The sequence below is a fragment of the Buteo buteo genome, chromosome 15 (genome assembly GCF_964188355.1).
Source record: "Buteo buteo chromosome 15, bButBut1.hap1.1, whole genome shotgun sequence".
Lineage (NCBI taxonomy): Eukaryota > Metazoa > Chordata > Aves > Accipitriformes > Accipitridae > Buteo > Buteo buteo.
The window spans coordinates 19,839,987-19,865,953 of record NC_134185.1 but is presented as its reverse complement, the minus strand read 5'-3'; the positions used below and the strand labels follow the sequence as shown (position 1 = coordinate 19,865,953).

The 25,967-nt window shown below is 37.8% G+C and overlaps 1 protein-coding gene across 1 annotated transcript in view; it reads left to right on the top strand.

The window, feature by feature from the left end:
- PREP (prolyl endopeptidase) overlaps nt 1–24,905 on the top strand; it is a 99,198-nt gene extending 74,293 nt beyond the window's left edge. The window contains exons 11-15 of the mRNA XM_075046696.1: nt 7,615–7,751; nt 13,646–13,740; nt 16,647–16,778; nt 21,563–21,719; nt 24,086–24,905. Coding sequence (XP_074902797.1) covers nt 7,615–7,751; nt 13,646–13,740; nt 16,647–16,778; nt 21,563–21,719; nt 24,086–24,380 — 816 coding nt within the window. The 3' untranslated portion in view covers nt 24,381–24,905. The remainder of the gene's footprint in view (nt 1–7,614; nt 7,752–13,645; nt 13,741–16,646; nt 16,779–21,562; nt 21,720–24,085) is intronic.
- Nucleotides 24,906–25,967: the final 1,062 nt, after the last annotated feature.

Genomic DNA, 25,967 nt, shown 5'->3' with positions numbered 1-25,967 from the left:
TGAAATTGTCCAGCTATTGAAAGTCATAAATAAAGCTTCTTGGCAGTGTAAATGGAATATGTGGGTGGTCTGTGGTCTTTGACACAAGCTGGGCACTTGACATCACCACTGTCAAGACTGAATTTGTTCTGTGCAAGAATTTTTGGATACAGGTTTACAGGTGAGCATCCTGAACTGTGTAGATGCCCCTGTATTGGGGAGAAAAACCAACAGTGGTTGGTCATCTTTTTGAAGCTCGTAAAAGCTCAACAACAGGGCTGTGTTGAGATAACCAAGCAAGTTTTGAACAAGATGGAGTCAGAAACAGAAAAGCTGAATTAGCTAGTTACTGAGTGATTATATCTCCTTCTCAGCATGTTGAATTAGATGTGTGCACCTACCACAGCATAAAACCATAAAGAATAGTTATTGTGGAGTAGCTTGCATAAAGTAAGTTCTCCCCCTTGCTTACCCCATGGTAAGTTACCGCTATGTTTTTATTCTTAGTGTTTCTCATTACAATTTGAACTGATTTTCAGCATGGTAGAGATGAGTAGTATTTACTTTCTAATGCCTACACACTATTACAGTGAGCTGTCTCCTGTCAGAGCAGTTTTTTCAATGAAGTAAAGCTTAATTTAAAGAAACAAATTGCACTAGCCAGCAGACGTTACTTATGTTTTTATTTATAATGGTGTGCTACTTTCATTGAGACAACCCTTTGCTTATCTCATGCTATCCTACTTCATAGTAAATACATTTCTTGAATGCATAAGCACAGAGGTAATTCAAGAAAGAGACTGTAACTTACAAAGGCCCCTGGGACATTTTTCTGTTTAACATGACTGCAATGTATATTTAACTCAAAAGGTAAATGTTATCTATCTGATATCTGTCTGTCTCTACACTGTACACTAAGTTTTCTTTAAGGCAAATTAATGAAAGAAAAGGAATAACCCTAAGTAGCAGATGCTAATTATTCTGCTGCAGGAAGTTCTGAGATCATACTGCAAGGGGCAGAGGATAAACATTTAGAGAAGAGGCAAGAAGTCTTCCAGGTTGCAGAAGTGGAGTAGAGGGGATGTCTCACTGGATCCCATTTACCACTAAGGCTTTATGTAAAGGGAATGCTGCCTTTTAACTAATCTAGAAAAGTGCGATTTAAAAGCAATTTCTGCCATGCTGGTCTTGCAGGTTTTCTGAACTTTGAGCTGTATTTTTCTCTTGCCTTCCCCTCCTTCCTCCCACCACCCTGTGAGATACCTCCCTGTAGTCATTTGCAGCTAGGCAGCTGAACGTAGTAAGGAGGAATTTCTTCTAAAAGATCATCTCCTGGCACTTTGCCTCTGTCAGCATGAGACTGCTTTTTGTCCCAGTGGGTGGGTGGTGAAACAATTTCTTCTAAGAGGTTTCTTGATTATTTTCATAGTGCTTTTGCAAATGTCTGTAGTGGGTGGTGTTCTTTCTGAGTTTTACCTGCATGAATTTTTACTGTACCGAGTTACTTTGGCCCCTGTCCAGTTCTGTATTAAGCAAGCTTTGCAACCCACATAGAATTTCTTTGAAGCAAATTTAAGAGGCTTAAAGATTGATGAGGATTCCCCTCTGAAGAAAGGAAACCTCGGATCCTGTAGATTTGCTGTGTAGTGGTAATAGTTCCCTATTACCTCTCCTGACTTCTGGTTCATCCTGTGTATAGGAATACAAAAACTGGTGGTTAGTAAGAGCTGCTCTTACAGGTGGCCATTGACTGGCTGCCAGAGCTGCCCATGGGGCCACTGGTGGTCTCATACTTGGATCCATGCCACTGCTGCAATAAATAAGGTGTTTTGCTTGTGATGTGCTATATAGTCTTTAGCCCCAGACTAGTATCAGGTTTTTTTGTAAGGTCAGAGGCAATGAGGGATTGAATGGGCTTTCGGGAGGTGGTGTGGAAAGCAGCGCGTGATTCTGTTTGAATCAGTGAGATTTCTGCCCTGGCATCTCAAGGAGAGGATTCCTCCCTGGCTGCCACTGCTGAGGCGTTCAGACTTGCTGGTGTGTAGGCAGGGTCTTTGTGACTTGCTTCCTGAAGCACTGAGTAGCAGCTATTTGGACTTGTCAGTGGGAGGTGTTGCTGTGTAGCATTGTTTTTCCTCAGGTGCCATTACCTCTGTACCTAAGTACAGGTCTGAACACCCTGATGCCACCATCTGTGTAGGAAAACTTTCTCCAGGGACTACTCCCTTAAGTTAACTCTTCCCATCATCTTTCAAAGATAGTTGGGGGGGATTTTTAAAATGGTGAGCCTTTAACAAAGTATTTGTGATGTTTGGGAAAACGTGTGCGACGCTGCGTAATCTACTACAAATTCTATATGCTTTTCTACCCCAAATCTCAAAACACAAGTGTTGGTTTAAGTGTGATGAGAAATCTTCATCTCACACTTAATGAAGGAAATACTTCATGTGAAATTGGATGCTTGAAACACAGTTCCAGGAGATAAAAACTGAAGCAGTCATTGCCTTTGATCGGCTGCTAAACACAGCCATGCCTGCTTCACTTGTGCCTGTGGGTGCTGGGGCTGGACGGGGCGTTGTGCTTCTCTGGCGCTGCCTGTAACTTTGTGGTGGACCCGAGTGGAATCACAGCAGCTGTGTGTGAGGGCAGCCGCTCTCCTCTAGAGGTAGAAAACAATTGCTACATTTCACAAGACTGCTACCTCCTGTATTTGTTTCAAATGAAAAGGAATTATCTCAGTAAAACTATATAGAAGACATTGGAACAAAACTCGTTTTAAAGGCATTGTCCGTGTTATTAAACCTAAATTATTGAACGTGGATTTTTAATAAGAAGTATTCCAGCGTGATTTATATGCCTTTTTAGTTGCTCTTTGTAAAATTCTTTGGCATTTCGCACAATGGATGTCAATCTAATGACAAGTGAACCTCTTACTTGGCTTTAATCAAGCACACAAAGACATGGAAAGAATTGATATCTCTGGTATGTAGTACCTAATCTTGAAAGAGAGGTTGAGAGAGACAGTTTTAGAATCACTACTGGCTTTCTAAGAATAATTAACCTGCTGTGTCTTAGGGGGTGTTTTCAAGTCCCAGAAGTCAATGTTTCTTTTCCTATGTAAAATTCATGTATTATCTGCAGGAAATAATTCTTTCTGAAAAGCCAAACTAATCACTTTTTAATTGGATTTTAATTCTCCTTGCCATTAATGAGTGAGTGAGAAAAATTATAAAAGGTTTCTAGACATTCAAATATTGTTCACAGCTTAAAAATATATGCATTAGACCTGTTTGGATAAAATTATTTTTTTGTGTTGTACAGCAGTATTTAAAACCCTGTGTTGAGTCTTACCTTTATAAGGTTAATTTTAAATCTGTACAAATTTGGGGTTGGTTTTTGCTTAGAAGGATTTTTGATTTTGTAAAAGGAAGATGATCTCAGGTGTACATGCAGTTTTTCCCAGAACAATTGTAATCACCTAGATCTTTTAATCTCTGTATTACATGAACAGAGAAAACATTTCTGAAAGGGAGAAAAAGTGAAACTGAGTACTCACAAATTGCTGAGTTTTTTAATTTTTAAAAATGGAAGTTTCTATTCAATTTCAGTAGTTATAGGTATTTTTAATTATGTGGCACAATGTGACTATTCAGGCAGATTAGTTTTATTTCTTTTTTTTTGTGATGATTGTATCACTTCCTTTAATATTCAAAGATACTGATTTCATTTTACTCACAAGGGAAGTGTGTAGTGGATGATTGCCAAAATTATTTTTATTTCTGTGTGTAAGTCTTAATGTCTGGCTATATTATCTCCATAGAAAAATGAAAGAAAAACTTTGTCTTCAACGTTTCTTTTTCAAATCCTCTTATATTTTCAAAAGCTAAAATACTTAGTTTTGCCTCCTGGTGACTTGAGATGGAGAGGATGCTTCTTGTCACTGCAGAGGCAAAAGGGGATAAACTTTCTGAATTTAGGTCTGTGTCTACAATGCTGGCTGATTGTTCCCCTCTTCACTAAGTGAAGATTCACCTAACAAATACTGCACATTTAAAGCAAATAATAATTAGGAGGACAAATACCTCCCCAGGAATGAATGTGCAGAACTTTTTTATCTTACTTAATTCCTAAGTAAATTCACAAATCCTATCACACAGCCATTAACTGTATTTACTTGTAAAACTTGCTCTGTAAACTGTCTTGGAAGTAAACTTGAATTGTCTTTTTTAGGTGAAGATGGAACGTAAATTGCTTTCAAATGCTAAGTTTAAAAAAAAAACCACCCAAAACCACAAAACATCACTCTCTAAATATATATGTATGCACTAAAGCAGAATGACTAAGATTGTTGTTTGTGTAGCTTATATAGCTCAATCTTCATGTAGTTTATAGTAATTGTGCAAACAGTGTTGCTTTCTCCTTGGGTCATAATAATAAGAATAGGGGCTATAAATTTATGCCTTGGGTTCAGGCATCAGAATTGAAAGTGATTCTTTCTGGCACTGAGACCCCTTTGCCATGTGACAGATAGGGACATCAGTGTGAGACCAAGTGAGCTACAACTATTTCAGCACTGCTATACTGCTCCAGTGGTATGCTCCTAGAATAGAACAGAGGGTTGCATGCAGCAGTAGTGCCCTGTCAACCACACAACATTGCTGTTGCATTCCTAGAGGCTGAAAATATTTATTTTTAGCATGTCCCTCCCTGAATGGTGAGTTTCAGCATTCATAATATGTCTGAAGCATTGTTCTCCATCCTTTTCCCTCCAAAATCCCTTTACTAATTTGTCCTCTTCTTATATGTGCTAATGGCTGTAGTGACATGAGTCTTTATTTGAAAATATATGAGCAATGAGTAATGTAACGCGACCAGTACAAGAGGATCACTCCTATCTGTGATAAAGCAGAAAACGGTAGTACCCTTTTATGAGCATTTACTGCTGTAAAAGCTGACAGCTTCTAAAATTAGGCATGAAGTACCATCTTGGGAAATTCTTCTTTTTAGGGCTTGCCCTTTCCAGTTTACCTTAATCTTTGAGATAGAAGCGTGTCCCTTTATTGGTTACATGAATAAACCATTGGACTTGCTTCAGAGATAACACCTAATTTAAAGGTGAGATTGAATCAGTTGTTGAAAATAGTCTATTTGGAGAAGCTTAAATAGCTTCACATATCTCGGTGTTTCACTGAATTGATTTCCAGCCTGCTCCCGTTTGTTCATCTTAGAGGGAGAGGTAATCATTATTTTAGCAAAGATAGGAGTGAAAACTCTTAAATTGCAAATGTCACCTTGACATGCATATTTTTTTTCTGTTGAGTTCTCATTTAATGATATGTTATTTAATCTTAACTGATGATGATAAAAGCCCTATTGAAGTCAGGTTTTGGAAAGTTGTTTTAAAAAAAATAAAAAGCCCCTTGTTCAGAAAGAAGCAGTAAAATTAGTGGCATCCTTTCATCATCAGGAAAGGACTGGCCAACAACAGTATGTTGCTGGAAATGTAGGAGGACCAGGTGCTCACTTCATGTGGATTGCCAGCAACAACTGGAGTTGATGGGTGGCATTTTAGAGAGGAGTCTCTCTAGAACTCCTCATCACCAGCCTTAGCAGTTCTCCTGCCCATCAGATATTTTATTTGTTTATAGTATTCAGCTAAATACTTAAAATGAAAATCCTTTGTATTTTACTGCAGTGAGTTCTGATGAGTGCTTTTCAGTAAAGATATAGTTATGACAGTAGTTGGAAACAGTGTTTTCCTCTGTGTAAAAAAGCCTTTAGGCTTTTGTTCTGAATTTTTCTATCTGCTGGGAACTGTGAAATACTGAATTTTATCTGGAATACGTCTACAGGTTTTGGTGAAGCCTTCAGAGGTAGATGTGGTTTCATTTGAAATTTCTTACATTTTCTTAGCAATGACTAAACTAAAATGAAATGTGATTATTTTGTTTTCAACATGCCATGTGTATTTACATGTTTCACATTACAGGCAATGCTCAGAATAAATGTGTTGCACAGGTTCATATTACTGTTGAGGTTCATGTGTTATAAAAATAGATTCTATTGATCGTGTGCTTTATAAAGTGTGGTAGGTCTACTTCCTTCAAAATCACAGAGGTTGTAAACATGCAACAAATGATAAGAATGTTATTCTTCATTTACTTCTTCTTTGTTCTAATCAGCCTAGAAGCTGCAAATAATGATGCTAAAACCAAAGCAATGAAAAGTAGTCAACCAGAACTTTACGACAAGCAGCAAACTGCATTCACACCCATGTGTTTTGCTTGACTGGCAAAATAAGACACGCTGGATACTAAATTAGAGCATGCAGGCAGATGCGTGCATCAAAACAAGATATGGGAACTGTGTTAAGCAATTGCAGTCTATGTTTGTGTACATGGAATTAAGCTTTGAAGTTCACACAGTGCTGTGGCAGTAATAGACATATGAAAGCATGTGCTGTGTGGATACTTGGTGTTTTGGGAGCTGATTTCCTGAAAGCCAGCAGGTAGTTCAGTCGTCTTGCTGGATGGGTTTGGGGGTTCCGCAGTATTAGGGCTCCTGGTTCTAGCTGCTAGGTAATGCCTGAAAATGCTCCGAGTGCTGCTAAAGTTTCTGTCATGGCTTATGTTACCACCCTGATGAGGTGAAGTGGTTGTTGAGACAGCCTGGAAAGACTGGCCAATGCTTAGTCCACTTTTGCTGGATACAAACTTGCTTTGGTGAATTCATGCTGCATGTACAAGTGTGGAGTGGTTAGCTTTTTGCTGTTTTCACAAGGCTTAGTAAGAAACAGTGTCTTCGGCTATTCAAAGTTTACTCTTTTGACTCAAACGCGGTGCGTGGAGTGACTCCACTGAGAAATGTTGTTAATGCCAATGTATTAATACTAAAACCAAAATACTGTGACTTATAGTGTCTTTGGCTGTCTGGTTGTGATTAAATTTATGTTTTTACAACCAAAGACTGCTGCATCAACTGATATAAAGGAATTCTCTGTGATTTCAGCGGTACAAGACCAGATCTTCAGAGAGTTTTACATATTTAGTTGTTAGTAACATAGCTCTCTGTTATTCAAAACAACGTAATGTTTAGTGGGGTCTCGCTAAGTCACCACTCTACCATGAGTTTTTTTCTCCTCTGTCCACTGTTCTTTAGTGTCTGAAATTTTGAATTTTTTAAAAGGAAAGATTTCTAGAAATTATAATTTTAGATTGGATATGTGGTTTTAGTTCTGTTCATTCTCCTTGCCAGCTCAGTCTTTGCTGCTTTCATATATGATGGATTGTGCAGTTCTTGCGTTTTTACAATGCCAGTCTTCCCTTTAGAGAATTGTATTGGTTTTGTAGCATTTTCTTATCCATCAATTCTACATAAAAGGGGGGGTTAAGATATGTAAAAATGGTACTGTCGTACCCTTTCTATTGTCTCATTTTGGTACATTTTCCAGAGCTAGTAAGCAACCAAGCGAGTGATGACCATTACTGAACCTGACCTGGGCAATTGGTGCAGATTGCTCAGAAAGTTTTACCCATTGGACACCATGGAAGTGATCACCTCAGATTCTTGTTAACAGCAGTTGTGGAGAGTTATGACAACAGCAGCATTTCAGATTTTTTTTTCCTCTTGTCTTAGGTTTTCTACCCTAGCAAAGATGGTACTAAGATCCCAATGTTTATTATTCACAAGAAAGGGATCAAGTTGGATGGTTCTCATCCTGCGTTTTTGTATGGATATGGAGGCTTCAACATATCAATTACACCAAGCTACAGGTAAGCAGGGTAATTTATACCTTCTTCTGACGTATCTGGCATTAAGAATTGTCACAGACTGAGGGCAGGCTGGACTATGGATCTGACAGTAATACATTTCAGGTCTCTGAGAAGCAAGATGGGGCGCATAAGGACTGCACATCAGTGTCCAGGCATGATTTGTCTGCTTTGTTAGTTCTGAATTCAAGGGGTTTGCCCAGGATCACAGAAGAAATCTATGTCAGAGCAGAGAAGGTCTGTGCTCTTCTGAGCTTTACAGCAGGTACCCTGCCCTTTGGATTACACCTGAACCTCTTCCTGGTCTGTCACTGAGCTCAAGAGAAAAGCATATGGACATATATTAAGCAAGCATTTGAGCCCTTTGCTGAACTGACAACATAGGAAATTTTCTTTTTTCCAAGTTGAACAATTACCTATGTCAAAATATTATAGAAAATCAAATATTTGTTTATATGAATGTAAATAATTAAAATTTGGCTGTATTTCCATATTATACTTTTGAGGAGTTTACATCAGAAGCAAAATTCTACTGTGTTCCCATAAGATGAGGAAAGACAAAACATGATTCTGTCCTGAGATGCACAGGATATGGGCTCTGCATATGCAAAGCAATGCATTGTAAACCAAAAATGCTGTGTGCAAAACAGGATTTGTAGCCCTCAAAAGCCATAAGCTTTACTGAATAGGTGATCTCCTTAAAGAAAAGGCTTATTTCTTCATCAAGGGAATTTGAATAGACTCACCAAGAGGCAGTGATTTTCTGTAATACATAAAAAATGCTCCTAAGCAAGGCAGGGGAAAACAGAAATGCAAAGGACTGAATGGAGAGCAGTTTTTCAGCTGGTAGAAGAGCAGCTCACCAATACAAAAATAATCTATTATGAAACCATCCTATTAAGTTTGGGTGCTACCAGTCTTTCTTTAGAGTCAGCTTGTTTCAAGAAATCCTTTGTAGTGCGTGCTTTTCCAGGCCGCTGTGATTGTATTTCTAGATAGCATTTACAGTTTCTCATCCTTTCTAGCAAACACCTTGTATAACAATGGACCTCCCATCTTTGTGTTCTATGATTATGTGAAAGCTTTTTATCTGCCTTGTAAAGTTACATTTTTAATTTCCTGTGGTTTTTAAGACACACAATTACATAACCAGAATAGTTTTTAAATTCCTTTTTAGATTAGACTCAAGCACTGATTTATTACAGTTTATTGTAGATGCTGAAAACTATGATAAAACTTACCATGTTTTCTTTTTTAAAGTAAATATTACGTATCTATTGATTTAAGATAAAATTTCATGTACTGCAGAGCTGACATGAGCTGGCTGTTGGCAAAAGGAGAAGGTATCTCACAGTGCCACCTTCTACCTCCCATCCATTGGCCCTGGTGCTTGCTGGAAGCTTTGCTATGCTGATTTACCGAGCAAGAATGGCAGAAAACTATTCCAACAAAACAGAGTGGGTGGTTTTCTGCCATTTTGGCAAGTTAAAAATTGACTCTTATAGGAGTTCAGCAAACAGCAGCAAGAGGGTGCAGCTGACAGTCAGAAGAGAGGAAGATAGGAGGTGAGAGCACTGACATGTCTTCTGAACCCTATGAAACCTTTGTTATACAGTTCATAAAATAAGAATATGAATCTGTAACAGTTCCTTAAAAGTAAATGCACAGAGAACTATCAGTCACCTCCAGATCAAAATACATCATCCCACTGACAAAGTAAATAAAACACAATTGGCCACACCTCTCTCCTCATTCTCTCCCTGTAATATCAACATATCCCTTCTCAGCCTTTCTCTTTCTAAAAAAAAAAAAAGAAAAGCCAAAACCTTCAAATTCATCTTTATGTTTAATAACCTTAGAATTGAGTACTTGGTGAGGAAGTGTGTTCCAGGAGCAGGCAGGCAAGATCAGAGTAGGAAATTGTAATAGAGGATTTATGTCAGAAAGGCAGGATACCCAGTTCCCTCTTTACCTGGCAGATCCAAGTTAATGTTTGATTATATCCCCATTACTATATAAAGCAATATTCCACAAGGAGTTCCCAGGCCCAAGTGCTGTTCCAGCCACAGCCCAACACCACAATTCGGTCATTTTTTTTTTTCTTGTAGATGCACGAGTGCTAGAAAGCAGCCACAGGATGGTCAAGGCTGAGGCTTGCCACATTGTTCACCTGATCCTGAGCTGAGACATAGCTATGGAAATGCAACCGAGTAGTAGCCTGTTTACTTTTAAAACAAGCAAGTTCCTGGATAAATATTCCTGATTTTTTTCTTTGAACTTAAGGCTTTTAGAACTTTTCACAAAGCACTCCATCTTCTCTTTTCCAGTGATTCATGTCTGTCCTGTATTTCTTCAAGCCAGTACAATGTTTTCTCACTGGTATTTTGCAACCATTAATGTGAACCAGCTCTCTGGCTTGGGGAGCTTATTTCTGCTTAATTCACAAACCGATGTTGCTTTTCATCTTTTCTTCAACACAAAAAATGAAAAGAAAATCTTTTTCACTGAAAGCAGTAGAAACAAACCAACAGGTTAGAGGATCCAGAAATAACTATGAGGATGATAGGTCAAAGTCATTAAGTCAGTTACAGTAGTGGTTTATTTTTGAATACAAGCATGCATCTTTTATATGCTCCTCTGAACTGAAGAGCTGCATTTGGTAGCATTTCGAGTATGGTGCCTGCTAGAGCACTGTCATTAATTATACAGCCTGCATAGCAAGTGCAAGCAAAAGCTGATGGAACTGACACCAGTGGCTTGGCAGAGCTGCTGGGGAAATGCCATCGCAAACCCACCTCTAATGCCTCAGATTCGGCTAATTACCCTGCAGGAACCAGCGTGTTTTCCTTCACTGTTCTGTATGTGCCTGTGTGGGTACAGGAGAAGCAATTTCTAATGCATCCTGGAATACAGCTGATTGTGAACCAGACTGTGAAATTGCATTTCACTGGTACAGGGCCAGCTTGTACCAAGACTTTAAGCAAAGAGGTGGTGCAGGGAGAGACTAAGCCCAGAGAAAGGTCAGGCAGCACAGCAACCTGGGGTGCAGAGTGCAAGATTACTCTTTTCAGTTACTTTTTTACCACTCCCTCCTGCTCCACAAAAGCCAAGAAAGCAGCCAAGTCCAGTGACTCAAGTTTTTTTCCCTGTCACCAGTGCACTAGCCTGCATTTCCCTGTCAGCTCTAATACCTGACAGCAGATCAGTAATTCTGGGAAAGCATTCTTGCTCCTTGAATCACAGCTCCTCACATTGTTCTGTACTGTAAAAAACAATACCTGTTTTCTTATTTTTGTCTTGCTCCTTAAGAGAGAGGGGTCTGGAAGGAGTTCTCCAGGGAATGAACTATCTTCTGCTCCCTCCACTGACTCCTTCCTGACCTTGTTGGCCTTTCCTTTACTCTTTTTCTTTAGCCTGCTCCCAGGAGAGAAGGAAAAACAGGGGTAATAAGCAAAAGGCTAGCAAGACTGTTGGGAAGAGCAGGGAGCCAGACTTTCCTCTGCAGAACGAGACATTTCGTAGGCATCCAGGGCAACTGGCCAGTTTGCTGTGACTCAGACACCAAGATGACTTGAAATCAGATGTGGAAGCAAGAACCCACCTGGAAGAACACAGGAGTCAGTAGCAGGGTTGTGTATGAAACTTAAATCTTGTGCTGTCTGATCACTTGGAATTTTCACTTTTTAAAAAAGTTAATGGGTCCTGATTATATACTTATAAAACCTGGTTCCCTGAACTTAAAAGTCACTTTGAAAAAGCTTGTTACAAGCTCTAGGCACATCTACCTCAAAGTATTGGTCAAGTTAGGGTTCTGACTCACTTTACTACTGACCATACCGGACTGGGTGTTAATTAATAGTCATTGGTAGTGACATTACTAGACGTATATGCTGGGATATATGGGGTAATGTTTTCTGAAGTGCCTAAATCCCAGTAGTATTGCTGAGAGTGAGCACAGATACACTAAACCTTACTTATAATTTGGGCAGTACAATGATTGTTACCAAACTCTGGACTTTATCCCATTGAGGTTCTCTGTGACAGAAAAATTGTTTGCTTGTGGAAATGTGGACTAGCTTCCTATAATGAGAGTACTGCATATCCTATGAGATTCTAAGTCACTTAGACCTCTCCAAAAATTATCGTCGAGGTACCATCTCTGTTAGAGGAGTCTACAGACAAGATAGGATGCACTCAATACTTTGCGTCATTCACATATTCTTTGCTGGTTAAATATGCTGATCCTTCAAATGGGCCTAGTTTCTTTCAGCAGATGAAAGAGGTTGGACTTTGTTCTGGAATTTTTTATTTTTTAAATATTCTCAGGCAATATATTTGGGTAGCAAGCTCTTACCTTTGCAATTCCTATACTTGCTACATTTGATCGAGTAAGTTTGGACTAAAAAGTTTCTATTGATTTTGTTTGCAACCAAGACAGGGAAAAGAAGTGCAGAATATTCTGGGAGGTTTTGTGGTTCTAACATACCAAAAACTAAGCAGCCACAATCTCATGAGGCAACCTACTGTCAGGCTACTCCACGTTAGCTGTGTAGCAACCTGTCGAAATTAGGCATCCTGGATTTTGACAGAATAATGCTCTCTGACCTTTGCACAGTGTGCTTATAGAATATCAATCTGGCATCTGATCAGCATGTCACAGCAATCTAAGGAAAATACAATTCACAGTGATGGACTTCAGAATTGATTTTACAGAAGCAGAGATAATTCATGCCTCCTGAGCCATCTGATGTCCAGAGATAACCAGGCTAGGTGGAAAGTTTTTCCTTTGATGGATTATGAAAATACAGAAATCTCTTATCAGTTATCCTTCTGCTTTTCTTTTTGTTTCCTTAATCCTTAGTATATATTCTCAAGAACAAGTGCCAGTACATAGATAATTGCTTTGGGAGGTATGAAAAATTTACCTGTTTTGATACTACATCCACATGAGACACACTGTAGGACTACCGTCTTTCAAGGCATTTCTGATAAGCAGTAGAGGGACTTAAAGGTAAAAAGGCCCAATCCTTGTTCTTGTGGTCGAATAGGATTCATTTCTGCAGGCAGTGGTTTCTTACATGAGCAAAGATTCTAAGTAAATAAGAAATTTCAACCTGCTAGAGGAAAAAAAAGACTTGTTGGGATTAACTTTTAATATTTTACTTGTCTCCTTGGCATATGTGTGATTTGCCATCTGCAGCTTCTGCTATGTTAAGCTACTGCCTCAACATATCAGAAATGTATTTCTCTCCTTAATTGTTAAATATGATTTAAATTACTTCAGTCCCTTTTAAAAAGATAGCAATAGCTTTGATACTTTTGCCATTTAAAAAAATTTATGCTACATTTAGCATTTTAGTCCAGAGAAAAGTCCATTAAGCAGAAGCTGAAAATACCTGCTCAAAACCAAAGATCAAGTATTGATCTTAAGTCTTACTTCTTTGCTTTCATCATTTAGGCTAAGCCTTCCTTTCCTTTGAAAAAGTGGAGGACTCATGGAAGAGGAGCAGTTCAGAAAGCTATGGGGGTTCAGTGGTACTGCATAGCTCTAGTCCCCATGCTGAAGGCTTTGAAGATAATAAAAAAAATGGTGACCTGTCCTGGCGGGGTCTTCTGTTAGACAGAACCACTGGCCACTCTCCTCTGAAGTGCAGAACAAAAGGAGGACGAATGAACCAGCACTGGTTCCTTCCTCTTCTGAGGCTGCAGAGGGTTTCTTTTCCATGGATAACCATTGAAAAAAGCCTGGCTACTCATGTTTGCCATCAAGGGGGACTTCATTCACAATTTCATCGTTGATTTTGGGAGAGATATTTCCCTCAAAGTGTTTTTGTAAAAGTGGTAGGGATATAAAAATTGGAAATTAAAAATAATCCTCTATCTGTTTGCTTTTTCAGTGTGTCAAGACTTATTTTTGTGCAACACCTAGGGGGTGTTCTAGCAGTGGCGAACATCAGGGGCGGTGGTGAATATGGAGAGACGTGGCATAAAGGTAAATCAGTCCAAGTAGAGGAGCAAAACTGCAGGCTTAATGAAAATTACAACATTTTCTCTTCACTCCCTCTTCCATACTCACATCTCCTTTTGCCTATTCTGTAGAAAAGTAATTTTTTTCCTTACTCATACGTTAGAGCTGTACGTTGTCTAGTGTTATCTGATGGCTTTTGTTAGATTGTTTTAATTTTTGCAACCTCCTTAAAAATAGCTTTGTACAAACACAATATTTTCCAAGAAAATGACTGCATTTTTTTAAGTAAGATCAAGTTCCCTAGACTTAAGGATTTGAAAATGCAGCTGTTGATCTTGAACTGATTTTCAAAAAAATGTCTGTCTATATTGCAGGAGAGCTGGCTTGCTTTCACATACCTCTTTCATTATTCGCAGGTGCACATGACCCCACAATTCTAGATGCCCAAGACAACAGCAGTGACTATTTAGATTCTGTTGGTATCACACAAAAAAAAAACCCCAAACCATTCGCAGAACCTTACAGAAGGTGTGAGCTTTTTAATTCAGAATTTAACTCTTCTAGATTGTTTTTGCACAATTAACGAATAGACCCTTCTTTACATTTCTTTAATGTGATTGAAGTTCATATGAAAACAATCAGCTCCAGAAGTGCAGTGATGTGTCTTCCCCTCTACATTCTTTTAGGGGGTCCTACTTCTTGGAGGCAGGCATTTGACCTTTTGGATTTTTTTTAAGCTGACTTTTATGCTGCAGGGAAACCAAGTCACTTGCTACAAAACCCTGTCAATCTCTTTTCCCCTTTTCTTACTATGTATTTCTCTCCACATTTTTCCCATCCAATCCTCATCTTAATCCTTTGATTGTCCAGTTACCTTACTGTTGACAATTTTCTGCATCCCTTCACCAGAGAAAAAAGCTGGAAAAAGTCCTACTCATCTCTGTAACTTATCCATCATTATTTAATGGTGACGCATTATTCATAACCCAAGAATCTGGTGGATAAGTTGCTGGAGATGTTGTGAGCAAGGCAAATGCATCAAAACAGTGGTGTTCATGATGCAGCAATTTGCCATGGGAGTAATCCATAATAACTTTTTATCAAACAAAATGGTATTCCCAGATCATTACATCTTGGTTTTACTATTTCATCTGCGGTAACTTTTTGTCTGGGTCATTTCCTCACAATTGAGTTAAATATGTAATAGTTTCATAAATAGAAGCGATATATGCTTGCAGATACAGGATATTATTGTTAAAGATGAATTATCGTTCATTAATTTTAATTTGTCTATTGGTTTGTAATAAGTTTTAATAAAATTTATCTTAATATGGTAATGCTTCTTTGGTCCACCTATTTCCTGCTTAATTTTTACCTAAGTCTTTTATTGCAGATGCATAATAAGATACATATCTGTTCTTTGTTAATTCCAGAAACAATTACAGAAGTCTGTTTACTTAGGTTTAATTGTATAGATAAAATTCTGACCTTACACCAGACCAGAGCTTTGAGCAAAGAGCAAGATTTATTTCTCCTTTATTGCCACACGTTTGAAGACTTTTTTGTTGTCCCAGTATGTCTCTTCAATTGTCTTGTTAATATCAGAATGATGTGTATCTGTTTAAAAAAAAAATAAATTAAAAAAGGTACTGGTCCCAGTTCTACAAGATCTATGTGGCTAAATGTCAGAGTTATCTTACCAAACTTTTGCAACATAGAAATGAAGCATCCAGTGTAAACTGAATGGACAATGGAGATAAAGACACCCCTCCAGGTTACAGCTCCTCTCAACTTATTTAAGGGTAGAATTCATTGTCCTGGAGGTTCCTGGACCATAGTGGGAAGCTTAGGCAGTTAGCTTAAAATAAACATCCAGCTTTTAAACAAAGTAGAAGGAACTGGAGTTCCACTTCTGCATCCACTGAGCCCCTCTTACCTGGCTGGATCACAGCCTTTGCTACATGAATATAAGAATTTTCTTCCTAGTTCCCATTTCTTACTAGCATTTAATTGCCTGAGAAAGAACATACCAGGTCTTAAGGTAGAATAACCTTCAAGGAGAAGCCAGTTTTAGTCTCTTGCCAAACAAGCATCTAAAGCAGGAAGATTATGAGATTTGGTCAGCTGTGAGTTCTCTAGGCTGATATTCTTCTGCTCAAATAGTTGAAAGATTGTAGGGCAAAACCATCCTTTTTCTTCCCTATCCCGCCCTGCAAAATTTTTTGTTTTGAGAACTGGAAGTCTTACCAATGATGGCATCTGGACCTATATTTTCAGTCATGATTTATTCCTCATACATCTGACCATATTTGGAATTTTGTTCAACAGGATGGCAGCATCTTAAGCATTTCCTTATTGATAGTTAATTAATAAAATTTCAAACCAAAATGCAACTCTGAAGTCCCTTTTTGACTGTAGATATATATCATCTGATTTGAAAACAACTAATAGAAAAAAATTACCAGCCACATATTCTAAGTCCAGGAAATTAGAAGTGCTTATTTTATATAGCTTGTTTTGTAAGCTGAAGCTTTATTGCCTCAAGAAACTGTCACTGAGTTTAATGCTGTTAAAGTCCCATTAGATCTAACCTCAAGTGGATTGTATGTGGTCATTTTATACATATTTTGCAATGCAAAGCTTTTAGCTTTAATTTTACTGGTTAGGAACATTACCTGGCACTCACTCTACAGTATAGGTATGTATTATTCAGAGTTTCTGAAAGCATTAGAATTATCGACAGAACCATCTTATACCCTCTCTGTGTTGAAAGAATCTTTCATTTTTGCTGTCTTTCTGAGCTGCATCAATTATTAAAATGTTCATGAAACTGGAATTGTTCCCAGGTATTTTTGCACACATGTTTTTCTGAAGAGATGGTATCAAATGGATTTTATGGCATCAACTGATTTGTTTTATTTGTGTGCTAGGTGGTATCTTGGCCAACAAACAAAATTGCTTTGATGACTTTCAGTGTGCTGCCAAATACCTCATCAAGGAAGGCTACACATCTCCAAAGAAATTGACGATTAATGGAGGCTCAAATGGGGGCCTCTTAGTTGGTAAGAACTGCTCATATTATTTCCTGGGTTTGGTGCTGGGTTTATCAAAGTAACCAAATAAAAATTTATGAGATCCTTTTTTTCAGAAGTTGCCAGAATGCCAATGCATTATTATATACCAGGTGTTAAATATATACAATTGTTCTTCATTTGCTGTTTGCATAGGACATTGGGATTCTGCAGTCTCTGGCAAAGGCTGACTGTTAAAAGCCATACTTAAAATTACTGTCTTGTGTGGTAGAGCTAACCCTATGGTAGAATCACACAGTAAGAATGCTTTAAAAAACATTCATGGTTTGATTTTTCTTTCTTAAGGCTAACCATTACAAATAATCACTGAATAACCAGAAATCTGTTATGTAGCATTGGGAAACTGTGTGGTCTGTAGCGTAAGCCAGAATCCCATGTCCTGCAATCCTTCCATCAGAGTTTCTCAATCACTCTTTCTGTAGTCATGCATTCTTGTTCTTAGAGGACAAATGAAAACATGACAGTTCTGCGTTTAAAGTGTTTGTTCAGGGACACGTAACAATTTGACTCTACTTTCACTGTGTAGTTAAAGCATGACCACAAATAAAATCATGAATTTCTCTGGTGAGAAACGTAAAATACAAGTACAGCTACTTGAAAAAGTCATGAGCTTTTGAGGGACTGTGTAAATGTAGTACTTTTTTACAAATGCATCTTGTTCACATATAATTCACTGCTGTGTTCTTAAATTCAAGGAAATTAATAGCCTCCTTTCAAACAGAAAAGCTTGTCACAAAAATGTCTCGTAGTCTAAGCAGTATTTAAAGAGCTACAAAATTTATTCCTGATTAAATCCCTGTATCTGACAGCAGTAGAAGAAAAATGAAGGTGATTTTGTTCAATTTTGAAAGGAGAAGGAAATGCAAATGAATAATATTGGGGTTGGTTTGGTTTTTTTTAAACAGCACGAAAGGCATGTGACAGTATGACAGAGTTGAGCTACTCATTTGAGAAGAAAAAAAAAAAGGCATTTCAAGTTCATAAACCACTGATTTGTAGAAAATAAGCAGGTTTACCTGGCCCACTCTTTGCTTGCTCTTCTTTTTATACTCTTCCCTATTTATCTGCTGCTGAATACTGGCTCTATTGATTTTTTTATTTTTCAGTGAACTAGCATCCAGCATAAGAAACAGGATTTGGACTTATACAGATCTTTGGTCTAAGCCATCTTGGCTATTCCTGCATTCTTATATTCAAAAATCAATTGTTTTAAAGATAAATAACAAGTACATGTAAAGTTGTATTTTTGCTTTCTGCTTATATGCTTCTTGGTTACAGGTGGCAGGAGGTATTTGTGCATTGTAAATAAGAGCAGCAGTAGAAATGGATAAATATTGTAAAGGATTAAAGGGTTTACACACCATTGGGAGTGCAAGCATTGCACAGGTCAATTTTATGTGAGCATAAATGTGTATTTGGAAATGCAGTTAAACTTTCAACATGTTACATAGCTTCTGAAAATACTATTTTATGGTTACATGGACTTCAGTTTCAGTCAGGATGAGATTCACACTACCCAGCTTTAGTTAAAAAAAAACTGTGTTTCTGGCTGAGTAAGTCAACTGGGCTCCTTGTTTAGGTAAGGGGAAGCAAGTGACATCTGCAGAGCGTACATCATTCCTGTAGGAGGCAGGTGTTAGGAATCTAGAAATCTAGACCTCCCTGCTCTGAAAAAATCTGTTGTTAGAAACCTTCCCTTGCACTTGCAGATGGATTACAATCCAGCTGGATTTCCATGCTCTTGATGAGCCAGATAGGGATTTTCCTTGACTGGGTAGAATTAGGTGAATTTAGGAAATTCTTGTAAGTGCTGTTTCATCAAAGCGGAACTAAATTTTGCAGTAGTTGTTCCTGCAACACTAGAGAGCATAACTCATACTTTAGGTGCAAGGACCCACTGCCAGATTTCCTCAGTTCTCATTTATTGAAGAAAAAACTGACAAGGAAGAGTATTGTCACCCTTCCAAAATACTATTTCCTTTTAGTGTGACTAACAGGAGGTGTCTCTGAGGAGTGCCTCATTCAACTGAAAAACAAGACTTCCTTGTCCTGCAGTGTGATCCCAAAGCTAAGTAGAACAGCACAGCTGTGAGCTGAAAACCTCCTTCATGCAAATGCAGTTTGACCTCTCATGTTTGCTTAGGCAAACAGTTCTGAGGTTTTGAAATCTTGCTTTTGTACTGAATTTTAAAGCTCAAAGTATGTGTAAAGGAGTAGAATTCATGAATAAATTGTTGTTCCAGGTTACAGTTTATTAATGCATATAATTAAGTATTATGGCTAATTAAAGGAGTGCGGTGGGAATGGATGAGTGTCTCCATAAGTGGTTTCTTACTGAAGTAACTATCTGGGGAACTAAGAGCAGCAATTTTTTATAAAATCCTGAGCAACAAACAGTGCTTCAAGAGACAGTCTGCAATAAAGAGTATTAAAATTAATGTTAATGATAGTTGTTTTGGCTCTCTTTCCTACCAGAATGTAATTTATGTTCATAAAAGGAAATTACATGAAGGGGAGGGATCTGATCAAAAGCTTCAGTTAAAAGGATAAAGAGCCTGTACGTGGCAGCTATTTAAGGCGCTGTATATACCTAATGAAAATGGCTCAGAAAGGACCCAGGAAGAGTTAGCATAGCCACATATCAGAGATAACCAGAAGTAAAATCGCATGCTTCAGAAAGTAGAAATCATGTTCAAATGAAGAAAATAGGGTAGAGCGTCAACTCTGACAGGGACTGACGGACCACAGGAGACTGATGAGCAAATTGCTTCCAATATAAAGATTAGCAATGAAAGCTTTCTACGCACATCAGAAGCAGGAAGCTGGCCAGAGGATCTGTGGGACTTACAGGTTAGTGAGGTGTAAAAGCATCACTAAAGAAAGATAATGGCAAAACAGAACAACTAAATGGTCTATTTGTATTGATGTTCCCTCCTGAGGAGCATGGGGAGTTCCCTTGCACCAGAGTCTCTCTCCATGGGGAATACTCTGAGGAGCTGACTCAAGCTGAAGCATCAGCAGAAGAGTTTTGGAATAAATCAATCAAATGAAAAGTAGCGTGTTGCCAGGACCAGATGGTGCACATGCAAGATCTTAAGTGAGCTCCAGTATGAAATTGCAGGCTACTAAGCCTGAATATCTGAGGAACAGAAGGGGGCAAGTGTAATGCCAATTTTTAAATGGTTCATGGTGATCCACAAGCTGCAGATGAGTAAATCTCACTTCTCTAATGGGCAAACCTATTGAAACCAATAAATAATAGCTGACATATAAGGAAGAGTTTTGCAGGCTGAAGTTACATCTTGCACATCTATTAGAGCTATTTGAAGGAGTCAGGCAGCATATGGTGCTTGTGACAGTGATCTGGGTGAGGAGTTATTCTTGGATTTTCAAAAGCTTTTGACAAGGTCCATTGCATAAGGCTATGCAAGAAAGTTCTTGCTGAGCTGGCAGCAAGGTTGTGTCATAGCAGTATCCTTGTTAGCAGGAGGCAAAGAATGGGAATAAATGATCCATTTTTGCAATGGACAAAAATGAGGAGATACAAGAATTTGGGAAAGAGTATACCTACATCTGGATGCACAGTGATTAGTTCTGAATTAAGAAAGGGATTCTGGGATCCATTGTAGTACTTATGTGAAAATCTCAGTGCTCTTATTTCTTAAAATTAAAAAAAAACAGGGGAATTTGTAAAATCACCAGGCAACAGATTTGAATCAAGCAACAGAAATTGGAATTGGAGAACTTACTGCTACAGGGTATGATGAACACTAGATGAATAAACATTAAGAAAGGAAATAGATGTATTTACGGAGAATATGTGTTTTGATGGCTGTTCAACAGAATGGCTGGAGATAATTCCAGCTTAGGGAAAACCTAAACAACTAGTTCAAAAGCTGATAAAGTACAGCAAATATCTCCCAGTTTTTGCTTAATGCCTTTTCCCAGAGCATTTGTCAATTGCCACTCTTATAAATTGAACATTGAGCTAGATGGGCCTACTGTGGTTATTTTTAAAATATGAGGCAAGCATTATTCTTAAAGGAATTGTCCCTTCCAGTAGTAGGAAGGTGGAAATCATAAAAAAAATACAACAGTAATTTGCTTTATTAAGATGAGGTTATTCCTCTAATTTTGTAGTAGTCTGCTTTTATCAAAACTATTTTCATAGAGGTTTACATAGTAATTATGGAAGAAAACTTTCATCAATAAATGGAGGGCTTTTGCTCCTCAATGCCTTTTTCTTTGTTGATACTAATATTAAAAGTTTAGACAGTGAATGGTTTAGGAAACTTCAATTCAGTAGTCCAAAAGCTCATGTATTTTAAAAGTGCATTTCTCCTCTAAACCCAATTTGCTAGTTTGGAAGGCAGTTTTCAAAGAACAGCATGTTTCCCTGAAGAACAGGGAAATAGCTCTTAAGTTCTTTCAAACATACCATCTTCGGGAGTTATAATTTTTATCCATTTGTTTATTTGCTTTCAGTTTTGCTTAAAAGCCTATTTGACTTCATATTCACTGGCAGTCTTCTCCCAGTGCAATTAGGTTTATATCAGATATTTTATACTGAAGTTTTTTGGTATTATATGGTAATCTGTATTTCTTCTCACATTGTTTTAACTTAACAGTTTTACCTTGTTTATAAAAGACAGCTTTTTGGAAGTTGGTCTTTCATGAACTGGGCAGTGGACCTTTCACTGCTGAGCTGAATTCTTTAAAATATGAATACTAATAGAGTTGTTTTCCTGTTGAAGCTGCCTGTGCAAACCAGCGCCCTGACCTATTTGGTTGTGCTATTGCCCAAGTGGGAGTGATGGACATGCTCAAGTTCCACAAGTACACCATTGGCCACGCGTGGACCACTGACTATGGTTGCTCTGACTGTAAAGAGCAGTTTGAATGGCTGTGCAAGTAAGTGCCTTTAAATACTTCTGTGGTTGTTAAAATGCATAGTCTGCTCGATGGTTCCAGGTTGTCATGATCAATAGCTATTCTAAGAATTATTTCATCCTTTCCCACACTGGATTTGGGGAGTTCAGCATTTCCTTACAAGTCAGTTTTGCATGAAAGACTTATTTTCAAAGCCCTGTTGAGTCAACTGGTCATATTTTCTAAGACCTTGTTCTACTAGCAGCTTTAACAACTCATAAGGTTTTCTTTCTGGATAATGACTCCTTTAGACTGTCACAACAGAATATTCTCAAGTGAACCACTACATAAATTGTATTTTTTATGATGGGGGAGAGACAATCAGCATTGTGAATTATATTATACGGTGTGGATGGGATTTATCTGTAGGAATTGAATGGCAGTAGACCATAACAGGATATTAATTCATTTCTTAACTCCTTGCTGAAATGTCTGGAAAGATTATTTTTAAAAAAAAAAAGAGGGAGAGACGACAGTGCGAGAACAGAAATTATCTGCACATTGGATATGGCTAATAATGAGTGTGTTAGAATAAGTGCCATCATTTAAAAACATTCTTCTGGAACCTCATTTTCTGTTATTGCATTTGTATTCCTTTAATAATGAAGATTGACATTCTAGGAGAATGCTTCAGACACACTAAGCAATTTGGCTGGTCTGAAATTTAATAGTGTGTTTAGATATTAAAAAGTACATGTGCTACAAGTACACTGAGATCTAACTTGATCTAAAGCTTTATTAAAAAAAAAAAAAAAACAACAATGTCAAGTCCGAATACTAGATGATCAGTTGGGCCCATTGTAATTGGATTGTTTCAAAACCTCCCGTTGTCCAATTTATGCTTTCAGTGGCAAACACAATTTTGTAAGCATAGTGCACAAAACAATTAACAAATTTCATAAATCATCTTTTATCAATAGATAACTTAGATAAAAGATTAACTGTTATAAAAACGATCCAAATAATCTCCATGATTTTGGACACTGAAACTTGCCTGCACGTCTGTGAATTGAGGTATTCTGAAGAGGTAAAGTAGAAGCAAAGTTTTAAATTAATTCTGTGATTAGGAGAAATGCATCTGTGGGAAGGAGTCACTCCATACCTACTTACACACATGCTTACTCACAAAATCTCAATGCATAATTGTAGAAACATCTTATATGGCAATACCTGAAGTATTTCTGTGCCTCCTTTTCAACAGCTGGCAATTGCTTATCCAATGTAGGAAGATATATATGTAATGTTGCTTAGATGTTGCCTTTAGAGATACCCAAAAACTGCGTAAGGCAAATGGTAGCGTGTAGTGACTATCGTTTAACTTATTTTCAAAACGAGTCATAGTCTGCAAATTCACTTACAGTGTTCCTTAGATGAAAATGAGGAAGCCAGGAATCTGTTAGGCTAGACTTTCAAATATTGTCATGTGTTCTTAAAAATAATTTTGGACTTACTTAATGGGTACCTCTCCAAGTGGGGAAATTCATTCAAAAATAAAGCAAAATTTCCTTCTGTATTTTCTGTCATGAAATAGGGGGAAAAAATAGTATCCTACTCTTGATTTAAGGAATGTAACATTATTCCTAGGTGTAGCTTTTCTAAATGAAGTATGAAATGGTTAGATGGAATTCTGTGTGACTTACTATTATGGTTAATTTCTAATGCTAGAGAGTATTTTGTGTTGAGATATGTAGATACACCTTTTATGTTACAGCAGCTAAAAGATGTAAATTCTCCTGCAAAGAAAGCAAATTTTGAAAGTTAGATCATTCATTGCTCAAAAAATAGGAATCAAGGTCATCTATTGAAAGCAGGAAAACTTACAGTTCTTTCAGTTTCCTGCATGTTATTCCCTCAGAGTTACATTCGTGTTCAAAGGTGGGCTAAATATTGGAGGGAGCAAATTTACTAACTCTACAGCACTTCAGGCTTACCATCAGAGACTGTTTCCAAACTAGCATGGAGAAGCCATCCACGTGCAGACCTGGACTATATACATATGCTGGGAAAAAGTCTCAGTTTCACTGTTTCCCAGCAGGATGGATCCTGCTGTGGATTTGACAGCTTTTGCTGCAGTTTCCCTGTTGCCCATTCCTGGTATTTTTGGCATTTCTGTGAGATGTATGCATATGCTTCTCTGAAATTAAAGAAATGTACTTGCTTCACATTTGAGAGCCAGAGATCTGTGGCCACTACCACGTATCAGTTGCCAGTAGTGCAATTCTGATTTATGCAACTGAGAACTGAGTATTCTGAGTGCTATCAAATGCCATGTGATGATTTCTCTATGAGAGAACCTTCTTGTTGAGTCTTGAGAAAAAAATATGTAAACACTTGCGTGCTCTTCTCAGGTACTCTCCGCTTCACAATATCAAACTACCAGAAGAAGATGGCATCCAGTACCCCTCTACACTGCTTCTCACAGCAGACCATGATGATCGTGTGGTCCCTCTACATTCACTGAAGTTTATCGCTACTCTGCAATATGTTGTGGGCCGAAGCCGTAAACAAACCAATCCACTTCTCATCCATGTAGACACCAAGGCTGGGCATGGAGCAGGAAAGCCAACTGCTAAAGTTATAGAAGAAGTGTCAGATATGTTTGCTTTTATAGCACGATGCCTAAATCTTGATTGGCTTGAATAGGCAAAATGCTTATTTCTGTCTCCTTTAGAAAACAAGGGCTTTAACACCATTTAAGACCAACCAGACTACTACTTGGTGTAGTACTTACATTTAAGAACTGCAGTTTAATATTTTCTTGATCCAGCCTGCTATGGAGTTTTGATCTTCTGTGCTTCCCTCTTTTTGGCATTTCTTTGAATTTCATTTCTACTGCGTTCCAAAGTACATTTTGAAAAGCATGTTCAAATAAATAGTTGAGCTCCTGTTGGTGCTGTTGTGAACATTTAGATTCCAGAGTTAGTGCTAGTTAAGCTTATTTCCTGTAAACAATTTGAATGTATTTTGCACCTATAAACATATCCAGATCATCTGTAATTAAATGTAAGTACTGTGCACATACAAGAACTCTGAGCATACTTTATTTACACAGTAACTTATTTAGGAATGTAAATTGAAGGTGTTCAGTGATAACCATGAAATACTGAAGAGACAGTAATCTGGGTAATTAAGTCAAATATTATTAAAAAGCTTATATTACATGCTGTTCGTAAGTGTGTTACAGTCTGTAATAATAATGTTGCTAAATTGTTCTTTCTTTCCAAAGAGACTTCAAAATGTCACCAGTTTTCTCTTCTGTCATTTATTTCCACACAGAAGAGAAAATTGGAGGCCGAAAAACTTTAAAAATTCTTAGATTCTCACTGTAATCTCAGTCAGGCTACACAGATACTCTTAAACAACCCGTGTGCTGTCAGCTCTGTAACTGTTTCTGAAGAGTAGACCAGATACTGGTTTAAAAAAAAAAAAGGAAAGAAAAAAAACCACCCCAACCCAAAACCACAGCTTTGTCCGGATTGTTCCAAGTTCAGTTTTTCCTGATGCCTTTGACAGAACATTCTCTAACAAGCCAAAATCTGAACATATATATATAACCTAGTTCTGGCTGCAGAACAACAAGAGCTCATAGTGAGACTCCCTAATGATTTGACGCAGACACATTGTTTGAACTGCCATTTCATATCTTTTCCATGTAGGCTGTAGAGCTATAAAGTAGATATGAGTATTTACCTACTAGCTACCTAAACTCTGATGCACTGCAGAAATTAGGGTTTGATTTTGCAGCGCAAAGAAGTATTCTACCAATTATTATATTAATCTTGTTGCCCCTCCAGAAAACACTGCTGCTTCTCAGTTTTGGATAAAAGGATATATTCTTCCAGAGTCACGCTCGTCATTTCTTTCGTACTTAGACCCTAAGGCCTGTATTTTCACTCTGGGCTCAAGAGTTTCATCTCTAAGCAAATAGTGTCTCAGCCCAGGAAGAGGAGGGAGTAGTAGAAAAGGAAGGAGTACAGCAGCAAAATTAAAAATAAATTTGCACCATATTTACTCAGTGTTTCTCTCATGCTCTGGGGCTTCTGCTGACTCCCTCTGCAATCCAGGAAGGATCATGCATCCCAGGCCCTTATTATGCATAATTTGATTTTAGGAGGGGGGGGAAAAAAAAGATTTCTGCTTTCCTATGAAATACCACACCTAAAACCTGTATGTGATCTGGGGTTTATTTGTGATCCACGGGTATTACAGTTTTACCAGATACTTTATAGA